Below are 20,164 nucleotides of genomic sequence, written 5' to 3'. Positions count from 1 at the left end.
AATCTAAAAGTGTTATATTAGCAATACACGACAGGCAGCATTCAGAATCAATCAATAATGCTAGTAAGTTGGGCTAGCCAACACCAGTAAGCCTCAGTAAAGTGACTCTGTACACGCTCTGGAGACCCTCAATAAAGGTGGAATATAAAACTCTCTCATGGGACTTTGACCCGTTTTGCTTTCTGTCTCTGACCTAAATTCTGTTCTTTTTCTGAAACCAGGGAAACGACCTGCAGATGCTTGACCTCTGCTTGGGCAGAGCAAGGATGGAAGAGTTTACTGCTAAAAATGGTAAAATCAGCTTTCTTCCGCTCCTTGGTTTATTACCCCAATCCTGAATGCGGAAAAAGGCAAAGATAACCAAGTAATAAAATAGAGGAGGATTGGCTTTGTGGCGAAAGTCCGGACAGAGTGTAAAATGAAATTGCCATCACGGGTCCCAAAATATGTTTTCTCAGCAAAAGAGGAAGAAGTTTCATTTAACGAGGCATCTCTTAAATAGAGAGGCCAGCTATCACAGGGAGTCCTTGACTTACAACCGTTCATTTAGGGATTGTTCAAACACGGTCACAATTCAAAGTGTTAGTTATGACCTATAAAGCCCTTCATGGCACCGGACCAGAATATCTCCGGGACCGCCTTCTGCCGCACGAATCCCAGCGACCAGTTAGGTCCCACAGAGTTGGCCTTCTCCGGGTCCCGTCAACTAAACATCTTAGGATGGATGTAGTATGTTTATCCCAGGCATGTTTAAATTCAGTTACTGTGGATTTACCAACCACGTCTGCTGTGTATTGTTCCAAGCATCTACTACTCTTTCAGTAAAATAATATTTTCTCACGTTGCTTCTGATCTTTCCCCCCAATTAACCTCAGATTGTGGCCCCTTGTTCTTGTGTTCACTTTCCTATTAAAAACACTTCCCTCCTGAACCTTATTTAATAATAATAGTAATAGTAATAGTAATAATAATAATAATAATAATAATTTATTAGATTTGTATGCCACCCCTCTCCACAGACTTGGGGCGGCCTTTAACCCTTTAACATATTTAAATGTTTCGATCATGTCCCCCCTTTCCCTTCTGTCCTCCAGACTATACAGATTGAGTTCATTCAGTCTTTCCTGATACGTTTTATGCTTAAGACCTTCCACCATTTTTGTAGCTCGCCTTTGGACCCCTTCAATTTTATCAATATCTTTTTGAAGGTGAGGTCTCTAGAACTGAACACAGTATTCAAAATGTGGTCTCACTAGCACTCTATATAGTGGGATCACAATCTCCCTCTTCCTGCTTGTTATATCTCTAGCTATGCAGCCAAACATTCTACTTGCTTTCCCTATCGCCTGACCGCACTGTTCTCCCATTTTGAGACTGACAGAAATCACTATCCCTAAATCCTTCTCTTCTGAAGTTTTCGCTAACACAGAACTGCCAATACAATACTCAGATTGAGGATTCTTTTTCCCCAAGTGCATTATTTTACATTTGGAAACTTTAAACTGCAGTTTCTATTGCTTTGACAACTTATCTAGTAAGGCTAAATCATTTGCCATATTACAGATACCTCCAGGAATATCAATCCTTACGACCACAATTGAGCCCCAAATCTTTGTTGCTAAACAACAGTTGTTAAGTGAGCCTTTCCTCATTTTATGAACTTTCTAGCCATAAAAGCAGCCCAAATGTTAGGTTAGGTAGTTAAGATAGGGTCTACCATTTCCGTTGCTAAGTGAGACAATTGTTAAGTGAGTTTTTCCTCCATTTTACGACTTTCCACACTACCATGGTTAAGTGAATCCCTGAAGTTGTTACGAGTGAATCTGGCTTCACCATTGACTTCCTGGCAGAAGATCACAAAAGGGGATTGCGTGATTTTGTGACCATAATAAATATGAGTCAGTTGCCAAACCGTTTGAATTCTGATCATATGACCAAGGGGATGTGGCAACAGTCGTGTGAACAATGGTCATTGTAATGTCAAAGGCTACTAAATAACAAGGAACAGCTGCATTTTCAGGTAGCTCTCGACTTAGAACAGTTCATTTACAGACCGTTCAAAGTTACAACGGCCCTGATAAAAGTTAGGACCATTTCTCATAGTTAAAGATGTGAGACTCCTGTCGCGGACTCCTCATGGTCCCGTGATTGATATTCACACGCTCCGCCAACGACTAGTGTTTGGTCATAATTCAAGGACTGCCTGTATTTGAAAAAGGGTTGAGTTATCTGGAACAAGTATGTGCAAAGAAAAACTTGTGATTGCACACTGACGTACGCAAGTAACCCTCTTGTTCCAAGTGCCTGGAACAGATACAACTGTTGGGAAATTTTAAAGTCAATGTATAACCAGCTACACCAATACTGTAATTATGGAGGCCCACAATCACTTTAGTCATCACTTCCCTGGTTGTGTAACTCGTGGCTGAAAAAAAAGAGAGAGAATATCCAGGCCTCCCTCGATTGCCTGGGACTCACTTCAAAAAACTACGATAGCGAGCCAAAGTAGAAACTATTGGAAGTGTACTGAAAAAGTAATCAACACTGTGAGTTAAAGCAGAAAAAAATTAAATAAAAAATTTAAAAGAATAAAAATTAGGAGTTAAAGCAGAAAAAATTAATTGAAAAATTAATAAGAAATTAAAATTGAGAGTCAAAGAGTCCCAGAAAAAAATAAGAGTGAATTACAAAACAAACAAACAAACAAAAATGCTACATGGGTACATGGCAGCCAGCCAGATTGGAAACCAGAGCGAGAAAGTCCTAGCATGCAAAGCAGAAATAATTCTGGGTTTTTGTGTGTGTGCTTGTTTAAAGAAAACAAGCCAAGTTTGAATGTTGAAAGGGTGGGTTAAAACCCCACTTCCTTTAAGCTTCATCCCACTTCTAGTGTGTCTTAACCAGGATCGTCTGCCATTGCTGAATTAATTGGCAGCAAGATGCTAAGGCCCTGCGGGTATCTCCCAAATATTTCTATTTATTCATTTTTTCTACATGACTGGGGATTTTGAAGAGACCGGACATTCACCTGTCTGAAATGGTATATAAGTTGGACTAGATGACCTCCAAGGTCCCTTCCAACTCTCTTTTGATTGATTGAAGTAATCCTAGATGTAAGACCACAATTGAGCCCAAAATTTATGTTGCTAAGCAAGACAGTTGTTAAATGAATTTTGCCCCATCTGGTCCTCTCTCTGAAGTTAGTAGCAGTGTTGTTAAGTGAATCTAGTTTCCCCACTGACTTTTCAGGCAAGTCAATTTACAACACATTATTTAGTGACAAATGACAACGGCACTCACAAAACTGACATGGCCATTTCTTACAGAAGCATCCCCCTGGTCATGTGATCAAAATTCAAACACTCTGCAACCGACTCATATTTATGAGGGGTTGCGATGTCCCAGGGTCATCTGATCTTCTTTTGCGACCTTCTCACCAGCAATAAGTGATTCACTTAACAACCTTGTGTCTCAATGAACTGTTGTGATTCACTTCAGAAACGTGGCAAGAAGGGTCATAAAATGGCTCTAAGCTCACTTATGTCTTCCTTAGCAACAGACATTTGGGGTTCAACTGTGGTCGTAAGCCAAAGACTGGTCAGATCAGAAAAGCTCTGGTCTGAATTGTGGTGGCTTCCAGGAGAAAGCAACAGTGAGCTATCAGTCAAGTTCATCTACAAGTAGTCCTTGACTTAGCACCATTACTCAGCCCCAAATTTCTGTTGCTAAGCGAGACATTTGTGAAGTGAGCTTAGCCTCGTTTTAACATCTTTCCTGCCCCTGTTGTTAAGTGAATCTGTGCAGTTGTTAACTTAGTCACACAGTCATTAAGTGAATCTGGTTTCTGCACTGATTTTGCTTGTCAGAAGATCGCCAAAGGTGATTACATGATCTCGGGACGCTGCAACCATCATAAATATGAATCAGTTGACCATAGGGAATAATACAACTATCGCTAAGTGTGAAAAACGATCCCAAGTCACTTTTTTTAGCACCATCAATTCAGATGGTAATTAAATGAACGGTTGTTAAATCGAGGACTACCTCTATTTGGATTTCATTCTTCAGTCAGGGGTTTTTCCCTAAAAATGCTTAGATATGAGAGGCAGTCTGCAATTCAGTCCGGTTGTGTCATAATGTTCAGTAAGCAAGTCGTCATGTGACCATTCCCAATCTTACAACCTTTTTTTGCAGGGTTAAGAGGCAGATTGTAGAGTTGCTTCATAGATTGAGGGGAAGGCCCTATAAATGTTTTAAATAAATAAATTATAATAATAAATAAGAGGCTTGTTTTCCCTCCCATTTTTTCTCCCTCCTTTTGAGCCCTTCACACAACTCGTTAAATCCAGCAACGGGTTGGGTTTTTGGGTCTGCCTGACACGCATTAAGCACAAGTGTTGCGTTCACACAACGAAGTACCCTCCACAAACACTAAGCAGGCTTAATTTTCGCCCTCCCTCTGAGTTTCTTCCTTCCTTTTCCGTCCCTTTTGCTTGGGTTAAAAAATGGCGGAAACCCCGAGTCAAGGAACCTTAGACTCGCTTGGTTGTTGTTGTTGTTTTTTTGTTTTGTTTTTTTGTCGCGTCTGTGAACCCGAAACAAGCATCCCCCCCCCAAAAAAAGCGCGGGGAAAAAAACCAGGGCTCCAAGTCGCCTCACATTCCATTCTGCGGTCGCCCGCTGGCGTCACCATGGCAGCGAAAGAGGCGAGACGCTCTGATTGGTCAAGCGGAGGCTATGACGTCAAGGAAACGGGGAGGGGGAGGGGCGAAAGACCTGACAGTCCCGAAAGTCTTTCTTGGGAAAGTTGGCAACCTTCAAAGGCCCTCAAAAACGAACGCACGACGCCGCGGCGGAAGGGGCGGGGCGAGAAGAGGAAGTGCGTGTTCTTTTTGTGGGAGGCGTGCTACCCTCGATGAAAGACCCGAGGCCTCAGCCCCGCCTCGATTACAAGCCGGCCGGCGAGTGAGAAGGAAGGTCTGAAGTACCCGGAGGTGAGTCAAGGCGAGCCCGGTGGCGTCGGGAGGAATTCTTTCGCCGTTCCACGGTTGCCCGAAAGGGTGGGTATGATGTGATGGGTAGTCCCATCCCGTCATCCCCAGCCTTTCTGGCTGTGCGGGATACGGTGACCCATCATCCCCGTCCGCATGTCCAAGTGTTAGGGTTACCTTCCCCCTCCCCTTGGTGCGACCCTGCGCTTTTAATATCCTGTTAATTTCATTTTTTTATGATTTAGAAAATATAATATGGATGGTTTTGTTTAATAATTGTGTATTGTATAACATTTTATGGCGTATTATTAATGTATGTTTATCCACTTATCTGTGTTGGTATGTTAAACCCACGTTTTATAATATACATATAATATTTAGATAATATAATATAATAAATATACAATTATACTTATAAAACTATATAACTATATATGTTATACATAATGTAACATTTTATGGCATATTATTAATGTACTGTACAGTATATCTATCTAGTTGTGTTCGTACATTAGACTTAGATTTTATAATATACATATAATATTTAGGTCTAATATACATTCGTGTATTAGATCTAGAGTAATACATGGTTACTTTAAATGAAATGAGCTGTGTAATTTCCTAAAGAAAATTACAGTGTAGTATAATATTAGGTCTTTTAATATTTTTTTGTAAGCTGCCCAGAATTATATATATATATAAGCCAAATACCACTCACTCCTCATGTTATCTCCAAAATTGTAAAACCTATAAACTTGAAACTTGGCACTTTGTTCCCCTAGGCTTCTAGGTATTTGCTAAGAAAGAATTTTTTGGAATGAGCATCAGATCATTAGTATTTCTTATACAGTGTTTATATTTTCCGAGTCTTTGGAGAGGGGCGGCATACAAATCTAATTAATAATAATAATAATAATTATTATTATTATTATTATTAACACATACTGATGCTACCCCTTCACTAAACCAAGCGTGGGCAAGGCCAGCGCGTGACTTATCTGGCCTGCAGGCATTCCACTCCCCTTCCCCACCTGAAAAGACCACCCATGCATATAAAATATAAATACATATAAATAATACATTATATATACTTTAATAAATCAATATATGATGTAAACATATGTATATATTCAATTTTATTGAACACATGTGCCATTGACAAAGATTTGATTTGATTCAGTTGAAATGTCATAGATCAATACAGTATGTAACTAATCAAATTATATATAAATAAGCTCAAAATAGATCTATAAAAATATGTTGCACACACACATATACTGTATATGTAAAATTTAAGTTTAATGGCTCAATACATTATATGTATGAAAGTTAAATTTAATTAATCGGTACACTATACATACAAAAATTAAATGTAATGAAAGTATATTGATATAGATCAATTGATTAAATTTAATTTACACACACAATATGGGTACACACACACACACACCACCTCTCTCACTGATAAGACTACTCTGGGCAGCTTGCAAACACTAAAAAAGAAAAATGCAAAAACTATTAAAATTACAATAATGCATTGAAAATACAGCATGCCTCCAGCTCCACTCCCTATGCTAGTGATGGTGAACCTGTGGCACAGGTACCAGAGGTGGCATAGGGAGCCATATCTGCTGGCACGCGAGCTGTTGCCCTAGCTTAGCTGCAACATTTATGTGTGTGCCGGCCAGCTGATCTTTGGCTTGCACAGAGGCCCTAGGAGAGCATTTTTGGCTTCCATAACGACCCTAGGGGGGATGCGGGAGGGAGTTTTTATCTTCCCCCCCGGCTACAGGGAAGACTTTGGAACCTGGGGAGGGCAAAGCCTACTGGGCACACCAGAAGTTGGGAAACAGGTCATTTCCATCCTCCAGGGCACCTCCGGAGGGTGGGGGAAACTGTTTTTGCCCTCCCCAGGCATTGAATTATGGGTGTGGGCAATTGTGCATGCGTGAAGGCACGCACACATGTTCTTTTGGCACACAAGGAAAAAACGGTTCGTCATCACTGCCCTATGCAAATTGTTTTCTGGATTTTGACAGCTGTCAATCTGTTGGAAAACAATGCTTCTACCCCACTTTTCCCCCAAAATTGTGAAGAGGTTAATGTTAATGCACCTCCTTCCTCTCTCTCCCCCCCCCCCAAAAAAAGAAGGTGGAAATGTTGGTGCATTTCATACATCTAATCCAGCCAATTTTTGCCTCCTGAAGCTTTGTTGGGCGTGTTTTTCACAAGACTTACTTAACTCTTTGAAATCTTGGTGTGTCTTATAATCCCAAAAATAGGGTAGTGTAATTGTGACGTGTCAAAACAAAACTTCTAGGTTCCCTGCATTTGGTGTCTCCCTTGTCATGCAGTGAAAGGCCACTCAGCGTATGGGCAATCCTCCACTTATGACAGCTCATTCAGTGACCGTTTGGAGTTACAACAGCCATGAAAAAAGGGACAATTTTTGACCCTTAACGACCTTTGTAGCATCCCCAAGGTCACTCAATCAGGTTTCGGATGGTTTGACATCTGACACGTATTTATGACGGTTGCAGCATTCTGGGGTCGCCCGATCCCTCTTTGTGACCTGATGAGCAAAGTGAACAGGAAACCAGGTTCACATAACAACTGGATTGCTCTCACTTAACGACAGCAGTGATTCGCCTTAACTGCGACTGGAGAAATCTTGCAATAGAGCAAGCTCACTTAGCAAATATCTCGCTTAGCGGCATAAATTTTGAGCCGTATCTCAAGGACTCTCGGTTGTAATTGAAGAACAGCAGCAATTTCTGTAATAACAATGGCCGCCGGAAAGGTTATGAAACAGGGCATAAACCACTTCATTTAGCAGTAGAAATATGAAATTTGGTTGTGTCGTAAGTCGAGGATTCAACACCCTAATAGCAGGCATGTGGGTGTTTCAGAATAACAGTTGGAAGGGACCTTGGAGGTCATCTAGTCCAACCCCTTTCTCAAGCAGAAGACCCTTACAGGATTGCAGAATAAAGCTGGAAGGGACCTTGGAGGTCATCACCCCCCACCCTAACTCTACCATTTGAGCCAAACGGCTGCCCAATCTCTTCTTAAAAGCCTCCCATTTTGGAAAACCCACATCTTGTGGCAAGCTGTTCCATGGATTAATTGTTCTCCCTGTTGGGAAACTTCTCTTTATTTCTCTCTTAGTTCGACTGAAGTCCTTTTTTTAAAAAAATGAAATCCTCGGGTTTCTTTTTTCCAAGGAATTGCTTGCTGGGATTTTGGGAGCAAAAAAAAAAAATAGGTCAAGGACATTGGCAAGGTGATATTTTTTTCTAAAAAGTTTTCAAAATCACTTTGCAAAGAGGTGAAGTCACATGAACCGTAAGACACAGAGCGAGATTTCCGGAACATTTTTGCACAATGATGCAACACAACCCTTTGCTCTCAATTGCCTGGGAGAAGAGAGTGTCTGATGAAATTAAGGGCAGAAGTGTTGCCAGGAAATGAAGTCACAAGTTTGAGACAAGGAAGTGCCTTGTTATCCAGACCAGCCGTGGGAAGAGAAATATATTTTAATTCCTTTGGGGGGGGGGGCACGGGGCTGTCTGACAGATAGGGAGTTTATACATTGAGTTTATTCATTGCAGTTGCTGCTTTTGGTCAACTTACAGGGTTCCCTTCCAACTCAGCTATTCTATGATTATGTCAGGGTCTCCTGCTTGAGCAGGGGAGTCGGCCTAGATGACCTCAGAGGTCATCTCAAACTCTATTATTCTGTGATTCTGTAAGGGTCTCCTGCTGGAATAGGGAACTGGACTAAAAGACCTCCAAGGTCTCTTCCAATTCTGTTACATTTATTAAATTTATATACTGCCCATTCTAGTGTGTGGGGTGATTCTAGACTACATGTATATAGTAATATATTTATTGATGCTGGTATAGGGGTGTGTGTGTGTGTGTATTTTATTTATTTATTTATTTATTGGATTTGTATGCCGCCCCTCTCCGCAGACTTGGGGCGGCATACAAGTGTGTGTGTGTGTGTGTAAAATAATACATATATATAGTATGTGTAGATAAGTAGATTTTGGTGTATTCGGGCCTTTTCCTGTATAGGAAAAGACCTATAGAAAAGACCCAAATACTCTAAAACCTACATACCTATACCTGTGAATATATACAAACACACACACACACACACATTTTATACACTGCTCAAAAAAATAAAGGGAACACTTAAAAAACATTTAAAAAATATAATTTGATTTACTCCAAGTAAATCAAATTATGTGAAATCAAACTGTCCGCTCAGGAAGCAACATTGATTGACAATCAATTCCACATGTTGTTGTGCAAATGGAATATTCAATGAGAATATTTTATTCATTCAGATCTAGCATGTGTTATTTGAGTGTTCCCTTTATTTTTTTGAGCAGTATACATATACACACATGTATACAATATATGTACATATATACGTGTGTGTGCATATAAAACCATGGTGAGAAACTTCGTTAAATAGGGCAAAACTCACTTAACCAACATCTCTTCCAAAACAAATGTTGAGCTCCATTATGGTCATAAATTAGAACTACCGGTGTATGTGTTCTTGACAACGTTGTGACACTTGTAATTGCGAGGAATGTCGGCAATTTAACTTTGAACGATCGTTAAATGGACCGTCGTAAGTTGCAAGCCCTCTGTATTTTTCAAAGCCTGCTTTCCCCCCCCTGCTCCGTCCAACGTAACCGTCCATCCGTTTGCTTCCTTACAGTGACCATGGCATCCCCCTCGGAAAAAGTCTTCCCAACTTATGACGAAACAGCAAGTTCAAAGCTGATCCGAAAATCGAAGGAAATGCCCTTCGTCCCCATCGGTAGGTGTGGGTTCTCATCGGCTGGTTGCTCTGAGCCCATCTTGGTTTTTCGCAATGCCGAATTCTGACAGTTGCTCAAGATCTGAGCAACGGGTTCAAATTCACCCAAGGGGTGGGTTGGTGGGATTGAAACCAGAATTTCTCCGCCTGGACTCCAACATGAAGAATTCCCCACATCTTCCAATTGCCCATCTTGAGGATTCCTCCACTTCCTTCTTTCCTTCATTCTTCCCCTCCTTCCAGGGACGACATTGCAGGACACAACACTGGGGACCCCAGACCCACTGAAGCCTTGGCAGATCTTCCTGTACCTTCCTTCCTTCCCTCCCTCCCTCCCTCCCTCCCTCCCTTCCCCTCCTTATCTAATTCCCGGGACTCAGAATTCTGCAAGCCTTCCTCTTCTTTTCTAATGTGTAGTCAGTGTTACAAATAACATCCAAGAAATAAACCTTGGCCGTCTTCCAAGTTCCAATTTTTTGACAGCCATGTTGGTTACAAACTATAGACAACCTGATACTAAAGTTTCCTCCACCCAAGTTAAGGTTCATCCTTCGTCCCCCACACCCACAAGTTCATCACATGGACCATTCTGGCTCTCTCACTATCCATGATCCTCCCCTGTACTTCCGGGTGGTGCTGAACGAAGGGTGACCTTGAATCTCCGGAAATAATTTGTGGCTATTATCTTTCCCTCTCACGCAACAACAACACCCCCCCCCCCAAATTCCCACAGTACTTTTCTACTTGCGGCAGGCCAAAGTCTCCAACTCGGACTTAGTCCACCCTTCCTCCAGAAGAGCCCACTCCCTTCTAGCGACTGAAAGTGTCTGCAAGAAAACCACCCCACTCGCAGACCCCCTGACCCGTTCTTTCTCTGCCTTTCCCAGGTTTAGCTGGCTTTTTCAGCTTGGCCGCTTTCGGCATCTACCGGCTGAAGCACCGAGGAGAGACCAAAATGTCCATTCACCTGATCCACACGCGGATGGCCGCCCAGGGCTTTGTGGTGGGCAGCATCGTTTGCGGTAAGCTGGCAGGCCTGCGGTGTGTGTGTGTATGGGCGGAACCACAAGCACACAGTTCGTCTTCCACGGACAAATTTTCATTTAGTGATTGTTGAAAGTTATGACAGGACGTGGGGAAAAGGGGTTTTTGGATCACATTTCACAATACAGTGGTACCTCTACCTAAGAAGGCCTCTACTTAAGAACTTTTCTAGATAAGAACCGGGTGTTCAAGATTTGTTTGTGCCTCTTCTTAAGAACCATTTTCTGCTTAAGAATCCGAGCCCAGAAAAATTTCCCAGGAAATTTGAGAGTGGCACGAAGGCCCGGTCAGTTTCCTGCCATTCCCCCTGGGTTTCTCTCTCTGGCGCAATGTATGGGAGGCAGCCAAGCGCTGGGTGTATGGGAGGCGGGTGCTCCTCCTTGCCGCCTCGGAGTCCCTCTTTTTTTTTTTAAGCCTTAAAGTTTTGGATTTTTTGGATTCACCTCACCTTCTTCCCTCGGCAGCGACCCTCCTACTCTACTTCCTCCCCCTCCCACCCAAATTCCGAGCTTTTATTTCTTTCCTAATGGGTTTGCACGCATTATTTGCTTTTACATTGATTCCTATGGGAAAAATTGCTTCTACTTAAGAACGTTTCTACTTAAGAACTTGATCAGGGAACGAATTAAGTTCTTAAGTAGAGGTACCACCGTATTTCCAAAATTCAAATGCTCAGCAATGAATTCGTCTTTGTTACTGTTCTGCTTGGGCCTAATCGGATCGGAACAAAGGAGCACCCACTCGCAGAAAATTCAAACCAAACACCCCTATATTTAAAAATGATTTATACAAAACAAGGCCAGGCTCTTAGTCCATGTGGCAGCGTTCCCGGTCAAATTGTCTAATAGATAGACATTCTTCAGTGTTCTAATATCCTTCAAACACACACTCAGAAATCTTCAGGTTTTCCGCTGACAGCACGATGAACCTAAAGGGATAACAGCAGTTTGGCAGCAAAGCATTTCTGGAACCCCTAATCTAGGACTTCCACCATTACAAATGTTGAAACTCCACACCTCTTTACCCATAAACTCTCACTTATCTTCTGTCTGGGTAGGGTCAACTGTTTTCTAATAGGGGCTCCTGATCCCCAATGTCCCCCTCCTCCTCTGAGTCAGACATTACTGTCATTAGGGTTTCTACGGTTTCTGGAGGTTCCCCAGGTTCCAATTCTCTCTCACTCTGACTCCGCTGTATAAGTTGCTTATAGTTCCCCCCCCCCTTTTTTTTTGTCTTCCAGGTGTGGTCTATACAATGATCCGTGATTACGTCTGGAAGCCTATGACGACGAAGTCTTCGAAAACCGCTTGAAGCCCCCCTGTTCCCCCACTACCATAGGGATAGTTTTCCATGTATTACTGGCAGCCGTGAAGAGATGAAAAAACAAATATAATTTAATTTTATACCTGTTCCACAAAGAACCTTCCCTGCCTCCAGATTTCCTTTGGGTGGCAGAAAAGTCCCTTGTTTTTTAAGTTTTATTTTACTTTTGTTTCCTTGAAACCATGGATGGAGCCGTCCACATCGGCACCATGTAAGACTGAGGTGATTCCAGATGTTTCTCTTTCACAGACAGCCTTTTGGGGAAAAATACACACACACACACACACTCCATTTTGTGGTATTTTTCCCCCTGCTTCCTTCAGAAATTAATTTAGACCACAAATCATCAATCCAGGTCACAAAAGAAATGGCTTTTTAAATCCATTTCTGGAGAAGATTGTGAGGAGTTGTGGTATTTTTGTTGCTTGCGATCCTGTCACCTTGTTAAATGCGCACTTCTTCTTTTTTTTTGGACACTAGTGCCCGTGCATACCAGAAAAACCACAACATTGTGACTGTGAGAGAAATGAAGTTGATCAAGCCATTCACAATTGTATTTATTATACCTTATTAGAACTATAGATGTTTAAATTATTTAGCCAAAAATATATATACCGGTATATTGTTTTTATTTCTACAGTCTACTGTGTGTGTGTGTGTGTGTGTGTGTGTGTGTGTAAAAAAATAAGCCATTGTTTTTTCCCTAAGGTAAGGTATTTTTTTTTAAAGTCAAAATGCCATTTTTATGTGGGCCCTGCAGGCAAAAAAAACTTTCTCGCAATGTACCCAAAAGGTTTCACAAAGTCATGATCGCGGTTGTATTTTGGCCGTAACTTTGAGGACCTTTGCATGTACCTTAAAAAGAAGGACCTCGTATGTACCTTTAAAAAAAAAAGTATATTTTTTGGGGTAGAGGCGATGTTTTACACAAAAGAATATTTGAATTGCATTACACTTCAGTTGTGTTACACTTCAGTTGTGCAGGCTAAAAGATCTGCCTCTTTCTCCCAATTCTGCTTGGGAAGGGATTGTGAGTTACACAGTGTGGTCTGGCATGACGGGATACACAAATGCTACCACATAGAGGCCTCGAGTTACGACCATCATCAGGTCTGGCGATTCCAGTCGTAACTCGTGTGGACCAGGCACAACAGGCTAAAGAAACCCCTATAATGCATCTAGTCCTCAAGATAACAACCACCACCGAGTCTGGCGATTCCCGTCGGGACTCACGGCTTGTCACTCAAAAGATCGTTACAAAACCTGATCCAATTTCATCCAATATTTTTTGTGATGGTCATTAAGTGAACACCCTGTTGTTATGCGAACACACATTTTTTGAGGGGGGGGGACCTGTTGATTTGCTTTTCATTTTTATTTTCAATTTTTTAAATTGGAAGTAAATGCTGCTTTTGTGAAGGGAAAAAAGTATATTGCAAACTATTTGCATGCAAGAAGGATGGACAGTGGAATTGGAAGTCGATTTATTTCTTTATTTGATTGACTTATATGCCCCCCAATCCCGTAGGACTCAGGGTGGCTTTCAACAATAAAATAATTCGTTAAAAAGTCAAATGTTAAACAGTTAAACCCCATTAAACTAATTGATCGGTTGTAATAACAATTAAAAAAACCTTAGACCAGGGGTGGACAAAGTTGGCTCTGCTATGACTTGTGGACTTCAACTCCCAGAATTCCTGAGCCAATCATGCTAGCTCAGGAATTCTGGGAGTTGAAGTCCACAAGTCATAGAAGAGCCAACTTTGCCTATCCTTGCCCTAGACTAAACTATATAATCATACACTCATACATACCAAGCAAAGCATAATTCGGCCGGGACGAAGATGTTAACTCACAGCTCCCAAGCTTGCTGGCATAACCAAGTCTTCAAGGCTTTTCAGAAGGCTAGGGACAGTACAGATCTCCGGGGGGTGGTTGGTTCCATAGAGCTGGGGCCACCATAAAGAAGGCCCTTTCCCGTGGCCTGCTTACCTGTGCTGCTTAGTCCACGGGGCCTGGAGAAGGCCAACCCTGTGGGATCTAATTGGTGTTTGGGAGGCATGCAGCAGGAGACGGTCCCATAGATAGTCTGGTCCTAGGCCATGTAGGGCTTTATAGATAATAACCTAGTGTTTCCCAACCTTGGCAACTTGGAGATATTTGGACTTCAACTCCCAGAATTCCCCAGCCAGCATTCGCTGGCTGGGGAATTCTGGGAGTTGAAGTCCAAATATCTTCAAGTTGCCAAGGTTGGGAAACACTGCAATAACCAACACCTTGAATTGTGAGCGGAAACCAATTGGAAGCCAGTGCAGCGCGCAGAGCGTTAGTGTGATGTGGGTGTACCTAGGTACCACAACAGCTTGTGCAGCTGTATTCTGGACTATTTGCAGTCTCCAAACACCCTTCAAGGGTAGCTCCATGTAGAGTTTGTTGCAATAATCAAGATGGGAGGGGATGAGGGCCTGAGCCACTGCCTAGAGCCCCTTGATCCAGAAAGGGCTGCAACTGGTGTACCTGGCGAACCTATGCAAAGAACCAGGAGGGTAAAAATGCCCTTCCCCTGCCCCCTGGAGACTCTGCAAGCCAAAAACGCCCTCCCAGAACCTCTGTGTGAGCCAAAAACCAGCTGACTGTTACACGCATGCATGTTGGAGCTCTGCTAGGGCAATGGCATAGGTTCGCCATCACTGCGCTACAACATTCCAGAATAAATGGCTCTCACCAAATAAACTACCATCATCAGGTGGCACCTCTACTTAATTTGTTCCGTGATCAGGTTCTTAAGTAGAAGCAATTTTTCCCATAGGAATCAATGTAAAAGCAAATAATGCGTGCAGACCCATTAGGAAAGAAATAAAAGCTCAGAATTTGGGTGGGAGGAGGAGGAAGAGGAGGAGGAAGAGGAGGAGGAAGACAGTCACTGCTGAAGGTAGAAGGTGAAATGAGGAGAATCAAAAAAATCCAAAACTTTAAGGCTTAAAAAAAAAAGGGACTCTGAGGCAGCATCTAGACTAAGGAAAACGCTTCGTTTGCTCTGGGCTGCCCAGAGCGAAGGGAGCGTTTCTTTTCTCTGAACTCTGGCAGAGGTTTATTTCCTCTCCAAACGCCCAGAGAAAGGAAAATGCTTTGTTCCCTCTAGACTGCCAAAGCCTCCTTAAGCGCAACCAAAAAGTTCCTCTGGCAGGCCCAAAAAGCTCAAGATGGCCGGGATTAAAGGGGGAACGGCAGGAAACTGACCCGGTTTTGTGCCGCTTTCAAATTTCCTGGGAAATTTTTTCCGGGCTCGGGTTCTTAATTAGAAAATGCTTCTTAAGTAGAGGCAAAAAAATATTGAACGCCCGGTTTTTATCTAGAAAAGTTCTTAAGTAGAGCCCTTCTTAAGTAGAGGTAGTTTATGTAGAGGTATTTTAAGTCAAGGACTGTATTTTCCAATGGTTTTATCCACAATCTATCCAGCAGGTGGCAGTGTTTGACCTGTTTAATCCATTTTGCTGTATCAGGTTCTTATGCCATTAAATCCTTAGGAGAGATTGATGGCTTTTTTTTCTCCAGAAACATACATTTTAAATGCCTAACTTAAATATATATTTATATATAAACATTAAAATAGATTTCAAGGCATAACATGAAATAGGAGGCACACTTCCTTCACTATGAAGGACATCCATTCTATAAAAGTCTTTTTCACTGAACAAGAACTTTGGATCAAACTTTTAAAATAGGGATTTTTGGGGTGTTCATTTCCAAGCATCTTGGGTGATCTTAACCCAAGATGATTAGTATGTGCCACAATGCATGTATTCTAAATTTGGGCTTAACCTTCACACTTTAACTCCTGTTCTGTTTAAGAAAAGTAACAAATCTTCTGTTCCCGGGTCACCCTGACCCGGACCGAAAACTCTTCATTTGCAGTGCTTATGTTTGGTCAATTTGAATACTTTTTTCACTTGGAAAGTAGTCTGAACATTTCTGCACACAATGATATGAAAATTGAACTGAAGAAATTAATCCTTATTGGTTTATTTTGCACATAAATATGCCTCCCCCCCCGTTTTTGTGAATTTTCTTTAGGTTTATTGATAATTATGCCTGCAAAATACATTCTATTTTACTAAAGTTGGTATGGGATTGGTAGCGTGAATATTTCTGAACATAATGATATGAAAATTGAACTGGAAAAATTGATGCATATTGGTTTATTTTGCACATAAATGTATGCCTCCCCCCGTGTTCAATTATTTCAATTTATATAAAAATTATGCTGTTAATTTCAAACTTACATACTTTTTTTTAGTAAAATGGATTTGTTTCATAAAATTAGTTCTCTGGCTACAATGTGGTTGATTTTCAAAAGGATATTCCAAATATTTCTAGACAAATATGTATAAACAGTGACAATAATGGCACATAGCAAGGCCGGGGGGTGGGGGGTGGCCCTTTTGTGGCAAAAATAAACCAATAAGAACCATTTTTTTCAGTTCATTTATATTTTTCTTATATTCAGAAATGTTAAATTTAGTATATCAAACCTTTTGGGGGAAAATTCCTTAGGGATTTGTAGCCTTAAAAAATAGAAATTGACACGAAATTAAAAAAGGATGGGGGGAGGGGCTTTTTGATCAAAATAAAAATATAAGTCTCAATTTTTCCAGTTCAATTTTCATATCATTATGTTCATAAATGTTCAAACTAGTTTTCCAGTTGAAAAAGTTTTCAAAAAGATCAAATTCAAGTACCTAAAAAAATTATTTTTGGTCCGGTCATATACGAACAGAAACAGACTCGAAGTTATGATTTTTTTTTGCCCAGAAAACAATTAGCCACCACCCCAAAAATATTTTTTGATGACCAGCATTGTTAAATTGAGTAAATGAATGCCTAAGATTTTAAAGAATATTTCGGATTTGGAGCATAAAAAAATAAAAAGTGAAAATGGTTGCAAGCAGCTGAGGGGGGGGAGGCCTTATTTCTGATATTAAAAAACCAATAAGAATCATTTTTTTCAGTTCCTTTATATTTTTCTTATATTCAGAAATGTTCAAGCTACCAATCCCACACCAACTTTAGTAAAATAGAATGCATTTTGCAAGCAAAACTATCCATAAATTGAAAACAATTTCACAAAAACGGGGGGGCGTGCATTATATCCGCAAAATAAACCAATAAGATTTACTTTTTTCATTTCAATTTTCATATCATTGTGTGCAGAAATGTTCAGACTACTTTCCAAGTGAAAAAAGCTTTCAAAAAGACCAAACATAAGCACTGCAAATGAAGAGTTTTCGGTCCGGGTCAGGGTGACCCGGGAACAGAAGATTTGTAACTTTTTTTGCCCAGCAAAAACTAAGCCCCCCACCCCCCCCCCCCAAAAAAAATTCTCATAGAGAGAACCCCTGAAATGATGAAAAGTCATGAAATTTCAAGTTTCAGATATGCAGGGAAATTTTTTTACAGGGACTCAAACTTGGCTTCGGGTCGCATACGACCCGAACAGAACAGCAGGGTTAAGACATGTGGACTTTAGAATGGAATAGAATTTTATGGGCCAAGTGTGATTGGACACACAAGGAATTTGTCTTGCTGCATATGCTCTCAGCGTACATAAAAGAAAAAGAGACATTTGTCAAGAATCATGGTGCAACACTTAATGATTGTCATAGGAGTCAAAAAAGCAATGAAGAAACAATATTAATAAAAATCTTAGGATACAAGCATAGAAACATAGAAGACTGACGGCAGAAAAAAACCATGGTCCATCTAGTCTGCCCTTATACTATTTCCTGTATTTTATCTTAGGATGGATATATGTTTATCCCAGGCATGTTTAAATTCAGTTACTGTGTATTTATCTACCACGTCTGCTGGAAGTTTGTTCCAAGGATCTACTACTCTTTCAGTAAAATAATATTTTCTCATGTTGCTTTTGATCTTTCCCCAAACTAACTTCGGATTGTGTCCCCTTGTTCTTGTGTTCACTTTCCTATTAAAAACACTTCCCTCCTGAACCTTATTTAACTCTTTAACATATTTAAATGTTTTGATCACGTCCCCCCTTTTCCTTCTGTCCTCCAGACTCTACAGATTGAGTTCATGAAGTCTTTCCTGATACGTTTTATGCTTAAGACCTTCCACCATTCTTGTAGCCCGTCTTTGGACCCGTTCAATTTTGTCAATATCTTTTTGTAGGTGTAGGAATACTGAACACAGTATTCCAAATGTGGTCTCACCAGCACTCTATATAGCGGGATCACAATCTCCCTCTTCCTGCTTGTTATACCTCTAGCTATGCAGGCAAGCATCCTACTTGCTTTTCCTTCCGCCCGACCACACTGCTCACCCATTTTGAGACTCAGAAATCACTACCCCTAAATCCTTCTCTTCTGAAGTTTTTGCTAACACAGAACTGCCAAACTCAGATTGAGGATTCCTTTTCCCCAAGTGCATTATTTTACACTGGGAAATATTAAACAGCAGTTTCCATTGCTTTGACCATTTATCTAGTAAAGCTAAATCATTTACCATATTACAGATGCCTCCAGGAATATCAACCCTATTGCACACTTTAGAGTCATCGGCAAATAGGCAAACCTTCCCTACCAAACCTTCCCCTATGTCACTCACAAACATATTAAAAAGAATAGGACGCAGAACAGACCCTTGTGGCACACCGCTTGTAACCTATCTCTGCTCAGAATACTCGCCATTCACAACAACTCTCTGATATCTACGCTTCAGCCAGCTGCAAATCCACTGAACTATCCAGGGGTTAAGTCCAATCTTCACTAATTTATCTATCAGCTCTTTATGTGGAACCATATCAAAGGCTTTGCTGAAGTCCAGATAGGCAATATCCACGGCACCACCTTGATCCAACACTTTTGTGACATAGTCAAAGAAATCAATGAGATTAGTCTGACATGATTTGCCTTCAATAGAGCCATGCTGATTTGGGTCCAATAAGTTATTGTTTGTTAGGTGCTGATTTATCCTCTTTTTGAGTAGAATCTCCATCATTTTAATTACAACTGATGTCAAGCTAACTGGCCTGTAGTTAGCAGCTTCTTCTCTACTGCCCTTCTTGTGGATAGGCACAGTACTGGCCATTCTCCAATCCTCAGGAACATCTCCTGTTAACAGGGATTGGTTAAACAAATCAGTCAGGGGGGTAGCAATGACAAGTCTGAGTTCTTTAAGAACTCTGGGGTGGATGCCATCTGGACCCATTGCCTTATTTATCTTTAATCATTCATGTTCTTCTAAGACATCAGCTTCTAAGATCACTGGAGCTGAATCTGTACAGCTGGAAGCAATGCTATATCCATCTCTAGTATTATATTGTAAGGTGTCTTTTGAAAAAACTGAACAGAAGTAGCTATTGAAATGGTCAGCGATCTTCTTATTCCCATAAATGCATGTATTATTCCTGGTACTAAGCTTCATGATGCTGCAGTTTTTCTTCTTCCTATCACTAATATATCTGAAGAAGGTTTTATCCCCCTTCTTTACAGATTTTGCTATTTCTTCCTCTTTTGAGGCTTTAGCAGCATATATTATCTGTTTCGCCTCCTTCTGTCTCATTTTATACACCTCTCTATCAGCTATACTTCCAGACTCTTTATACCTCCTATAGGCAGCCTTTTTTTCATTGACTATAGCCCTTACATCATTGCTAAACCATAGTGGTTTCTTCTTCCTTTTACCTTTAGTTATTTGCCTTACATACAGTCCAGTGGCTTTTAAGATGGCCTTTTTAAATACAGTCCACTGGGTGCTTGCTCTTGCCATTTTATCCCAGCAACAAGTTACAGTCATACAGTCCTAAGTGGGAGGAGATGGGTGAAAGGAATGATGAGAAAAACTAGTAGAAATAGAAGTGCAGATTTAGTAGAAAGTCTGACAGTGTTCAGAGAATTATTTATTTAGTAGAGTGATGGCATTCGGAAAAAAACTGTTCTTGTGTCTA

The 20,164-nt window shown here is 40.9% G+C and overlaps 1 protein-coding gene across 2 annotated transcripts; it reads left to right on the top strand.

The window, feature by feature from the left end:
* Positions 1–4,870: 4,870 nt before the first annotated feature.
* On the top strand, positions 4,871–12,804 carry HIGD1A (HIG1 hypoxia inducible domain family member 1A). 2 transcript variants are annotated; one of them, XM_070729796.1, is made up of 4 exons: positions 4,871–4,994; positions 9,730–9,831; positions 10,719–10,853; positions 12,116–12,804. In XM_070729796.1, the coding sequence occupies exons 2-4, from the start codon at positions 9,735–9,737 to the stop codon at positions 12,184–12,186; spliced, it is 303 nt and encodes a 100-aa protein (XP_070585897.1). In that variant the 5' UTR covers positions 4,871–4,994; positions 9,730–9,734; the 3' UTR covers positions 12,187–12,804. The 2 variants fall into 2 exon arrangements, with proteins under 2 accessions (XP_070585897.1, XP_070585898.1); XM_070729797.1 differs by having other exon boundaries at positions 4,946–5,060.
* Positions 12,805–20,164: the final 7,360 nt, after the last annotated feature.

This window comes from Erythrolamprus reginae, chromosome Z (assembly GCF_031021105.1).
Source record: "Erythrolamprus reginae isolate rEryReg1 chromosome Z, rEryReg1.hap1, whole genome shotgun sequence".
Lineage (NCBI taxonomy): Eukaryota > Metazoa > Chordata > Lepidosauria > Squamata > Dipsadidae > Erythrolamprus > Erythrolamprus reginae.
The sequence above is the reverse complement of the archived record's forward strand: the minus strand, read 5'-3'. Positions and strand labels throughout refer to the sequence as shown.